The sequence below is a fragment of the Brassica oleracea genome, chromosome C7 (assembly GCF_000695525.1).
Source record: "Brassica oleracea var. oleracea cultivar TO1000 chromosome C7, BOL, whole genome shotgun sequence".
In the NCBI taxonomy this organism is placed as follows: domain Eukaryota; kingdom Viridiplantae; phylum Streptophyta; class Magnoliopsida; order Brassicales; family Brassicaceae; genus Brassica; species Brassica oleracea.
The window spans coordinates 2,110,632-2,122,665 of NC_027754.1; the positions used below are offsets into that span (position 1 = coordinate 2,110,632).

Genomic DNA, 12,034 nt, shown 5'->3' on the forward strand with positions numbered 1-12,034 from the left:
ATCCACCTGCAGCTTGTGCATGATGACCTCCGGGTCGATTAGGTCGTTAATGCTTGTTTAAGGAAGTATCGATCGACGCTCAGGCCATAGCATGGATCGACACTCACACCAAGTCAATAAGCGACAGCTGAGACTGGACTTAGACATCTGATTAGCAATTGCATGCGAAAGCTGGATTGCTTACTTATTAAAATCGAGTTCTAGAATTAATCTATAAACCATTAGCATCCTTGAATTGTAGTTTTGAACCTCTTGATTGATAAATCCCTAGGTCTAGCTATTTCTCCTAACTGTTTACAACCTCAATCAACCAGTCGAACAAATACTTTGTTCACCTTGCTTTCATTTATTTACTGCATTATAAACTGTTTGCCTAGCTTAATCTTGATTTCTAGTCTATTGTGTGCCCTAGCTCTCTGTGGATTCGATCCCAAAGTAATACAACTCTACCTCTTATTTGAGAGAGTATTAATCACTCCTTAGGGTAATTTGAGTGATATCAATGTAGGGGATCAACCTGCAGCTTGTGCATGATGACCTCCGGGTCGATCCCAGGCATATCTGCGTGGGACCAAGCGAAGCAATCATAGGTAGACCTGAGGAAGTCTACTAGTCTTCTCCTCAATCCTGCTGACACCTTGGAGCCGATCTTGAGATGTCGGACCTGATCTCCTTCGGTTAATGGCATGTCGTCCATTTCCTCTACCTCTAGTTCTTTGGTGTGATGAGACGGAGGCTTACTCTATAATTACTATAAGACCTTGGTCTTTCCTTCAGAGTGGTCTGGTAGCAGGAGCGGGAATACTCCTGATCCCCTCTAATCGCCTTTATGCCCCAGGGTGTAGGGAATTTCACCATTTGGTGAAGAGTTGAAGGGACGGCTCCCATGCCATGGATCCAGGGCTGTCCGAGGATAATATTGTAGGACGAGTCACAGTCAACAACGAGGAACTTGGTTGACATGTTGACCCCTTCAGCGTACACGGGGAGGGTCACCTCTCCAGCGGTCTGTTTGACTTCCCCACTGAACCCTATAAGTGGGGTTATCCTCCGAGTTAGAGCATTTTCCTCCAGCCCCAGGTCTTTGAATGTGGCCTGGAAGATGATGTTGCCGGAGCTTCCATTATCTACCAGTATCCTTTTCACCAGGCAGTTCGCTACAGTGAACGATATGACTAAGGCGTCATGATGCGGGGTGAGAACTTTCTCCGGCTCCTTGGCCGTGAAGCTTATTTTGTCCGTGCCTAGGAGCATGCGTTTTGGCTTGGCTGCCTCTAGGCCGTGCTTAGGGTTCTAGGTGCTTTTCTTCGCGGCCGCATGGCTGATGCTGCTGATCTCCGAACCGCCCGATATGACATGAATCACTCGGTCCTGATGAGGTGGCGAGACGAGAGCAGCTTCAGTGGGCTTCCCCGTTGTCTCCTTGCTTAGATGGCTCTTGGCCTTGTCGGAAAGGAACTCCCTGAGGTGTCCTTTCTTAAGCAGCTCGTTGACCTCGATCTTTAGTGCGACGCAGTCCTCTGTTTTGTGACCGTGGCCTCGGTGGAAGTCGCACCAGAAACCAGAGTTCCGGAAAGAGTCGGGTGCTTTCATCTTCTGAGGCCACTTGACCTGTTGGCCCATCTGCCTCAGAACATTGATCAGCTCCGGCCTTGAGACGGAGAGGTGAGAGATGTCTGGCCACGTGGACACTGCCATCCCTTCTGCCTTCTTGATCGGCTGGTTCTGGTATCTGTCCCGGATTCGATTTCCGGAGTCCCTGGCTGGTCTTTGAAAGGGTTTCTCGTCTCGCTCGGTTCGGTCTAGTCTGATCGTATTGGGATCTGGCTTTTGTTGCGCCTTAGCGCGGCTGGCGATGTCTTCCTCCCATTTTACCTGCGCCCAGGCTCGAGATAGGACGTCTTCCATGGTTTTGCACTGGTATTTGGTTAGCTCCTTATAGAGGTCCCCGTCCAGGAGCAGGCCTCTCTTGAAGGCAGAGATAGCAGTGGGGATGCTGCATTCGGGAATAGCCACCTTCTCTTGATTGAAGCGGGCTATGTAGCCTCGTAGGGGTTCTGCTCGGTGCTGGAGGATCTCGTAGAGGCTGTCAGAGGTTTTCTCCAGGTCCCTGCTTCTGGCGAATTGTTCCACAAATTTATCGCTGAGAACCGCGAAGGAGACTATGGACTTGGAGGGTAGGTTGATATACAATTGCAGAGTGGGTCCGGTCAAAGTGTAGCCGAACCCTTTGCACATGGTAGCTTCGCGCGACCCCTTTGGGAGTGCTACGGCGAGCATCCTTTGTCTGTATTGGCAACGTGGTCGTTTGGATAAGTGGTGCCGTCGTACGCCTTTATGCTGGGGAAGGAGAACTTCCTGGGCATCTCGATCAAGGTGATCTCATCTGTGAAAGGAGTATCGGCATAAGAGTCGGGGTTGCTCTTCCGGATGGGAGGATCTACCCCTGGGAGCCTCTCTACCATGGACTGCATGGCGTCGAGCCTCTTGAAGAACATCTGGTGAAGATGAACGATCATAGAAGACTCCGCTATCGCTGCTCCGTCAGGTGCTTCCTCATCGGATTTCAGCTCAGATTCGCTTTCTTCCACGTCGTGGGTCCGAGTCTTTTCACATGCTGGTGCGCCTTCTCCCGATGCCGTAGGTGGGAGATTTGCATCCGTCCCGGAGTTGGGTGTCTCCAGAGTCGGCATGGGCGAACCCGAGCCCCGAATCGACGCTTTTTGTTGCTGGTCGTGTTGAGGGCTTGGTTCTCATCTCGGAGAGTAAGATTCTCCGATTCGAGCTGGCTGAGCTTCTCGGCGCTCTGCTCCAGTTGCTTGGAGTGTTCGTTGAGTTTCTCCTTCAAGCTCTGGAACTCCGAGGAGAGCTCGGGATTGGTCTCCTCCCGAGTTTTATGCAACTCGGTTACTTGGCTTTGCAGACCATCGATTTGCCTCTGGAGTTTGGCCTCTCTTTGGGTAGCTTCGGGTAGCTCATCCTGCTCGTCCACCGCCATTATCACGTAGTTTAGATTACTCCCCTCCTTCTAGCGCCAAACTGTTAGGGGATTTTTGTGTAGGATCTTTGTGAGTACCACAGAACGATGGACAAGGCTGGTTATTGTATAGAATTCGTGAGTATTAGAGAGAAATAGACTTGAAGAGATGTTTTATTAGATAGAACAAGCCGGAACTACAATGATTGGTGTATAAACCCTAGTTGTAGCCGCCTAGCTCTAATCTCTAAGTCTTGAAGTGTCGACCTCTTGCTTTAGGGTTTACGTTCCCTTTATATAGTCTTCTTAAGGCGGACCTTAGTCGGTTGGAGTAGGTTAAACTCTTCCATATTCAGAAATATGGAAGGTTCTCCTTATCGGAAGTTTTCCTTTTCCTAGGTGAAGGGGGGCGGTCTCGGGGACCAGACCCGGAGAACTCCATAGCGGGGAACCGGGGTTTCTCTTAGCGGGGACCCAGAGGTCGGTGTCCTGCCTGGGGTCTGGAGGAATTCAATACCTGAGTATTTTTTCCCAACAGGATCCATCAGATGTTTAGGTGGAATTCTTCTCAGCCATCCGGATCAATATTAAAACTGCTATCACTGTAACCAACCAAACCTTCATGCGGCTTTGACTCAAACACAAGACCATATGCTAGTGTACCTTGCAAGTATCGGAGCACTTGTTTCAAAGCTGCCTTGTGCGAAGCTTTTGGGTCATGCATTTATCGGCTCAGAACTCCAACGCTAAAGGCAAGATCAGGTCTTGTATGTATCAAGTATCGGAGACACCCGATATTCCTGCGATAGTCTCTCTCATCAACACCTTCCTCGTCCTCAGCTTTGTTTATCTTCAACCCCACATCCATTGGAATGTGAACTGCATTACATCCTTTCATCCCAGCTTCTTCAAGAATCTTGGTCGCGTATCGCTCTTGGCTCAAGACTATACTCCCTTCTCGTTGTATTACTTCAATCCCAAGGTAATAGCTCAACTTACCAAGGTCACCCATCTCAAAACGTGTTGCCATGTCTCTATTGAACTCTAGTATCATATCCAAGCTTGAGATAGTCACGAGTAAGTCATCTACGTAGACGGTAACAACTAAGAGATGCCCCTGCTTCTATTTACGGTAGAGAGAAGGTTCCTTTAGGAAAAACAACCCCCTTACCGTGAGTCTCAACAGCCGAATGTGTGGTGATCCCAATAACCCAAACAAATCTTTGAATCAATCAGCTCTGATACCAACTTGTAAGACCCGATCCAGGATTCCTCAATCCAACCAGACCGCGGCTTACTTAATCATTTCATTCAGTTTGATCCCTTTACTTCCGATTTCATATGTAATATTTTTCTAAGTATTTTTCAGAGTTCTGAGGTTCATTCAATCATAATTAGACAATCAGATTCAAGTAAAGCAAATTGTTATTTTTATAGATACTTAAACAAGATCCATACAACATCCATTCGTTCTTAATACATAAGTTGCACACTAGGCTATCATAAGTTCACAACAAGCACAATAGGTTATCAGTATTTCATATCTATCAACAATGACCCAATCACCACACATCTTCCCACGGTTGGAGTCCTCACAGTTCCTTTCCTTTACCACGGTCCAAGTCTATACCTGGAACCACAAACATAACACAAGCATATGATCAGATAACCTAACACAAGGATCTATCATTGCATGGCTGGTTCCATAACTAATCATCAAACTACACATCAAGCCCTAATCTGGCCGATTTCAGAAGTGTTCCAGAAACTAAATAAAATTCACTAAAACTCATGATAAATCTCAACTAAGAGATTGCCATAATCAGAGTCCAAAGAATCGACCCTGATCATATGGATCCTAATCATGAACCGCCCGGCTAAGGCCGAGGGCTACGTTCCTGAACCGGCCAAGGCCTTGGATCAGTGCCATCAAGTCTGAACCCACAGACTAAACCATATTCTTCCAGATTATAAGTTGAAGTAATCAGAAAGTGGGAATGAGTGTAACCAACAAAACAGATCGGACCATAGACTCGGTCGGATCAACCACCGTCTATGTCCAATGGTTTGCGAACCACACCACGAACCTTAGGAGTCCGTTCTCCAGGTGCCAAGTCCTTCTCCTTCTCCTTCTCTTTCTGTCTGGTATCCATCCTGCTTCACACGGTCCCGGTTTGGTCGGATCAGATCAAGCCCCACCACACACGGTTGCTCTTCAAGTCGCCGGCCACTCTCTTTCTCTTTTGTCTCACGATTTCTTTAGGGCTTTCCCTAGGAAAAATGATGCCCAAAATCGACCCCAAGGGTTTGTATTTATAGAGAGAGGGACCGGTAACTGCTCTGGCCGATCGGTTACAAAGGATTGGCCAAGGAGATGCCACTTGTCCCCTTGTACCTTTTTTCCCAACACCGCTCAGAACCGCTCCCATAACCACCCCAACTGCTCCCCTGGCAGTTCCCACACGGAAACCAACTCTCCCAGGCCTTTGTCTCATTTCCTGGTTCAGCCAAGATCGCACCTGGACTCATCGTCCCACACGGACCATCGGGACGGCTCGATAACCGCTCGGACCCGGCCACACTAGTCCGGACCGGAACACTCCGCCAAGCTGAGGTGAGCTGATTTCCAACTGTCCCCAGCTGAGTGAGCTAGTCCATCAGATCCCGTGAGCTGAACAACACTGAGTGAGCTGATACCACACTCTCTTGAGCTGATTGAGTTTGACCCGGACCTCGTCCAGCTACCGGATCACTCGTCCAGCTCTAAACAACTTGTATCCATCGTATCCAGGTTAAGTCTCAGCTGTCTGACGTCCTTAACCATCAACTTGGACCATGGCACGCTTGTCTCAAGGCCAGATGACCTGATCAGTGCATTGCCTCGCGCCACAGTCCGTCCGGACGATCCTATCTAGGATCGGAGTCATGACAAATCTCCCCCACTAACAATGGTTTCGTCCTCGAATCCAAGTCAAGGGTTGTATCAGGAAGGAACTGACCGTACCACTCCGGATACTCAGCCTTCATCCTTGCCTCCATTTCCCAAGTGATGACGTCCTTACCATTGAACTCCGACACCACTTTTGATCATGGGAACCATTTTTTTTCTCATTGCCTTCTCTGTCCGATCCACGATTCAAACCGGCTTAGTCTCCAAGGTTAAGCTCTTACCGAGATCATCAGGAATCTCAGGCAACACAATGTCTTGGTCCGTCAGACACTTCCGGAGTTGGGATACATGGAACACATTGTGAAATGCATCCATGGCCGATGGCAAGTTCAACTTGTATGCCACGGCTCCCACCCTCTCTATGATCCTGAACGGACCCAAATACCTAGGATCCAGTTTCCTCCTCCCAGAAACCCTGGTCCTATCCTTGAACGTGATCATCTTGAGATACACCAGATCATCAACCTCGAACTCAAGATGTTTCCTACGCCTGTCCGCGTAGCTCTTCTGACGGTCTTGCGCCTCTTTCATCTTTTCCTTGACCATCCTGATATTATCAGTGGTCTCTTCCACAATCTCAGGACCCAATATACTACGCTCCACCACTTGGGTCCAGCATAGAGGTGTCCGGCATGGCCTTCCATACAAAGCCTCATATGGCGACATGCCAATGCTTGTGTGGAAACTGTTGTTGTAAGAAAATTCCACCAAAGGTAAGTGTTTCTCCCAAGACTCTCCCCAGTCCAAGACACACGCCCTTAACATATCCTCCAAGGTTTGGATCGTCCTCTCAGACTATCCATCCGTTTGAGGATGATATGATGTACTCATGTTTACTCTGGTTCCCACGGCCTTCTGAAAAGCCTGCCAGAAGTAAGAAGTGAACCTTGGATCTCTATCAGAGACAATGCTTGCTGTAACACCATGCAACCGCACTATCTCATCCAAGTATATCCGCACAATCCGATCCACCCCATCTCCTTTCCGGATGGCTAGAAAATGTGCTGATTTGGTCAAACGATCGACCACAACCCATACCGCATCCTTGCGGTTCCTGGTTGTGGGAAAACCAGTCACAAAGTCCATTGTGATGTGATCCCACTTCCACTCAGGTATGGGTAAGTTCTGGAGTAGACCACAGGGAACTTGATGTTCTGTTTTCATCCTCACCAAGTGGTAATACCTTTTCAGGTCTCTATACATCTTGTTAAACCCTGGGTGAATAGAGAACTTAGACTTATGAGCTTGCCTCATAACCTCTTCCTTCAGTTCCTTGTTGCTAGGAACGGTAATCCTTCCATTGACCAAGATGGTACCGTTACTAGCCGTTTGGTACTCAGTCTTGTCATTGGAAGCAACCTTCTTGTGGTTCTCGTCCAAGCCTTGTGCTTGTCGAATCCTGGTAAGCAGGTCGGCCTGATCCACTACTTCTAACCCCAATGGCTCGTCCTGGCCAGCCAGAGTGTTGAGACGCAGCGACCATACCATCCCTCCCAGTTCATCCGCCTCCCTCTCGGCTGATACCTCCGCTCTCCTGCGTCTCAAGGCATCAGCCACAAGGTTAGCCTTTCCCGGATGATAAGCTATGTCCAGATCATAATCTGCAACAAACTCCATCCACCTCTTTTGCCTTAGATTCAACTCAGGCTGAGTGAATATATACTTCAGACTCTTGTGGTCCGTCAGTATATGCACCTTAGCACCGTATAGATATGATCTCCATATATTAATGCAAATACCACCGCGGCCATCTCAAGGTCATGGGTCAGATAATTTCCCTCATGCTTTCTCAATTGTCATGAAGCATAGGCTATCACCTTCGAGTGCTGTGTCAGGACACATCCAAGTCCAGTGATTGATGCATCAGTGTACACCACGTAAGGCTGATCCGCCTCTGGCAATACTTAGACCGGTGCACTAGTCAACATGTCTTTCAAAGCGGCGAAACTCTTTTCACAAGACTCAGACCATGCAAACCTCACGTCCTTGCCAGTCAGCTGGGTCATGGGCTGAGCCAAGCTCGAGAATCCCTTGACGAATTTCCGGTAATAGCTGGCCAGCCCCAAGAAGCTCCTTACTTCCGTCGCGTTCTTTGGCTGCGGCCACTCCCGTATACACTTGATCTTCTCTTGATCAACAGACACCCCTTGATCAGACACAATGTGTCCAAGGAACCCAATGCTTTTCTGCCAGAAACTGCACTTGCTCAATTTAGCAAAGAGTTGTTGTTCCCTCAGGCGTTCCAACACTGCTCGAAGATGTCTCTCATGGTCTTCCTTAGTCTTGGAATACACGAGTATATCATCTATAAAGATAATCACAAACTCGTCCAAGTACTCCCGGAAGATCCCATTCATCATCTTCATGAATGCCGCTGGTGCATTGGTAAGTCCGAACGGCATAACCACAAACTCATAGTGACCATATCGTGTCTGGAATGTCGTTTTCCTAACATCACTTGGCTCAATTGGAATCTGATGATATCCAGAGGCCAAGTCAATCTTGGAGAACCACTTTGCTCCACGGAGTTGATCCATCAACTCATCAATCCGAGGCAACAGGTACTTGTTCTTCACAGTGACCCGATTTAATCCCCGGTAACCAATACACAACCTGAAGCTACCACCCTTTTTCTTAACAAAGAGAACTGGTGCTCCCCAAGGCGAGACACTGGGGCATATAAAGCCCTTATCCAACAACTCTTCAAGTTGTTTCTTCAGCTTGGCCATCTCAGCTGGAGCCATGCGGTAGGGACTTTTTGATATTGGGGTCGTCCCTGGTTCCAGTTCTATTATGAATGGGTCAGCCCTATCAGGGGGAATGCCCTGTAGTGCTCGAAACACATCCTTGAACTCACTGACCAGCGGAATCCCGTCCGGGTTACCACTCCCTACGACCTCCCTAGTGGTAATAGTAGCCAAAAAGGCCTCGCAACCATTTTCAAGCATCCGTTCCGCTCGGACTGCTGACACCACTATATTTCCAGGGGTCGGACACATCCCTTGGAAGCTAACCGGGGCTTCACAACCCATCTCAAACTGCCCCCGTCCACGACGACAGTCAAGGGTGGCCCTATGCTCTCCAAGCCAATCCATACCTAAGATCACTTCGTGGTTCTCAAGGCGGATAACAATCAGATCCGCAGGCATTACCCTTTCTTCGATCACTACCGGAATCCCCTTAACCAGCCCTAATGAATGCATCTGTTGGCCACCAGCGCGGCATTCACTATACAGGGTTCATCCTCAGTTCCTATCCGGAACAAACCCTTTCCGATCATCCCTGGGCTCATAAAACTATGTGTAGCTCCACTGTCGAAAAGTACATGCGTTTCCACACCACCAATACTCAAGGTCCCTACACAAGGTCCATTCAAAGTATCTATTCATCAACACTTAAGGCCCTATTCAAGGTCACTCAAAGCATCTAACCGTTCTAAGTTCCATAACATTACTCAAGGCCTTTATCAAGGTCCTAGTCCAGGTATCTATCCATCCTAGATTCCATACCATGCAATGCTATTGAATTGAAAAGATAAATCAAGAGGTTTTACAAGTGATAGCCTTGAACGGTTCAGCCTCGTCCGCGTCCTTAGACAGCTCGTACACTCTTGGTGTGGAGGAATGACCCCGGTTCTGGCTCGACTTGTTTGCCTCTCCACGGTTCTTGTCCTGTCAACCCTGTGACTTGGGACAATCCCTACGGAGATGTCCTGCCTTGGCACAGCCGTGACAGTGGCAAGATCCACCACCACCCGAGCCATGTTCCCAACTCTGGACCGGTCCCGGACAGTCCCGAGCCGCATGATCCATCTTGCCACAACGAGTACAAGCACCCATGGCTCTCCAGCACTCGCCTCCATGGCGTCTACCACACTTGGGACACTCAGGCCTACCACTTGAGGTTTTACCCTCCTCGGCCGCGTCCCTCTTCCTTTTACGGTCGCCTCTGGATCCACCAGATTCACCAGACGTGGCATGACTCCTAGACTTCCTCAGCAAGGTTAGCCTCAAGGATTGCCATCCTCTCCACCAGTTCAGACATAGTATGGAAGGTGCAGACCGAGCAGTAGGTCCTAAGGTCGGCCTTCAAGCCACGGATAAACCTATGGACCTGAACCGCTTCATCCTCCAACTCCTTTCCCACATACCTTCTGAGCCGGTTGAATTCCTCATACTCACGAACTGTCTTGCGGCCTTGAGTCAAGTCCAAGAACTTTGACTCCAAATGATCCCACGCCTCAGCAGGAAAGTACTTATGGTTGAACTAAACCTCAAAGTCAGCAAAACGCTCAATGGTGCCGTTGGCGCTGGTACGCTTGTCCAGCACCAACCACCAATTGTGTACGTCACCTTCCAGGAAATGGACGGCTATGTCCTTCCTGTACTCAGGGCAACGAGTTCAGCTAAAGTTGCGTACCAACCTGCTCCTCCACTCATCAGCCTCAATAGGATCAACACTTCCAGCAAAGTGTTTGGTTCCCAATTTGGAGATGTGCTCCAAAACCTTCAGGTAATCAACCTTGCGCACCACCCGGTCCGGTGGGTCGAGCTCTACCACCTCAGCTACTGTTCTCAAACGTTCACCAGCAGCCCGAGGAGCCACACGAACTGGAGGAGTAACCTGATCCACAGATGAATTCACCAAAGGTGTGAACGCCTGGGTCAGCGTCACCATGTGTGCTCCCATGAGCTTCAAAGTCTCCAACACCTCCCTCATGGAAGGCTTGGCCACTTCTCTTTCCGGACCAGTCTCAACATTCTCAGCACCACCGGCCATGTTAAGACCAACCCGTTCATCAGTACGGGAAGTTTCAGCTTCCTGGTCCTGGTTCTGATCACGTTGATCACCTGCCTCTTAACTGTTAGACTCAGTCGGAAGGATTGGTCCCTGCGGCAATCCGGTTTCATTGTTGACCGGACCCATCGGGGTCAGCAACACCTGAGTAGGCAACACCTGAGTCGGATCGACTCTCTCAGCCTCAACATTCCCGGATGCTCCAGTAGCCTCCTTTCCCTTCTTAGACTTCCGCTTAGTACCCTTAGGATCATAACACAAACAAAGGTTAGTTCATACCAGAATCCAAAACCTCAATCCAATCCTATTATTATGCAACCAAGCATTCAACAAAAAGGGAAAAACAACCCCCTTACCGTGAGTCTCAACAGCCGAATGTGTGGTGATCCCAATAACCCAAACAAATCTTTGAATCAATCAGCTCTGATACCAACTTGTAAGACCCGATCATGGATTCCTCAATCCAACCAGACCACGGCTTACTTAATCATTTAATTCAGTTCGATCCCTTTACTTCCGATTTCATATGTAATATTTTTCTAAGTATTTTTCAGAGTTCTGAGGTTCATTCAATCATAATTAGACAATCAGATTCAAGTAAAGCAAATTGTTATTTTTATAGATACTTAAACAAGATCCATACAACATCCATTCGTTCTTAATACATAAGTTGCACACTAGGCTATCATAAGTTCACAACAAGCACAATAGGTTATCAGTATTTCACATCTATCAACAATGACCCAATCACCACACATGTTCCCACGGCTGGAGTCCTCACAGTTTCTTTCCTTTACCACGGTCCAAGTATGTACCTTGAACCACAAACACAACACACAAGCATATGATCAGATAACCTAACACAAGGATCTATCATTGCATGGCTGGTTCCATAACTAATCATCAAACTACACATCAAGCCCTAATCTGGCCGATTTCAAAAGTGTTCCAAAAACTAAATAAAATTCACTAAAACTCATGATAAATCCCAACTAAGAGATTCCCATAATCAAAATCCAAAGAATCGACCCCGATCATATGGATCCTGATCATGAACCGCCCGGCTAAGGCCGAGGGCTACATTCCTGAACCGGCCAAGGCCTTGGATCAGTTCCATCAAATCTGAACCCACAGACTAAACCATAATTTTCCAGAGTATAAGTTTAAGTAATCAGAAAGTGGGAATGGGTGTAACCAACAAAACAGATCGGACCATAGACTCGGTCGGATCAACCGCCGGCTATGTCCAATGGTTTGCGAACCACACCACTAACCTTAGGAGTCCGTTCTCCAGGCGCCAAGTCCTTCTC

The 12,034-nt window shown here is 48.3% G+C and overlaps 1 protein-coding gene across 1 annotated transcript; it reads right to left on the reverse strand.

Moving 5' to 3' along the window:
* Positions 1–3,701: 3,701 nt before the first annotated feature.
* On the reverse strand, positions 3,702–4,007 carry LOC106302341 (uncharacterized mitochondrial protein AtMg00810-like). The gene has a single exon (XM_013738870.1). It carries the CDS (start codon positions 4,005–4,007, stop codon positions 3,702–3,704), a length of 306 nt encoding a protein of 101 aa, XP_013594324.1.
* Positions 4,008–12,034: the final 8,027 nt, after the last annotated feature.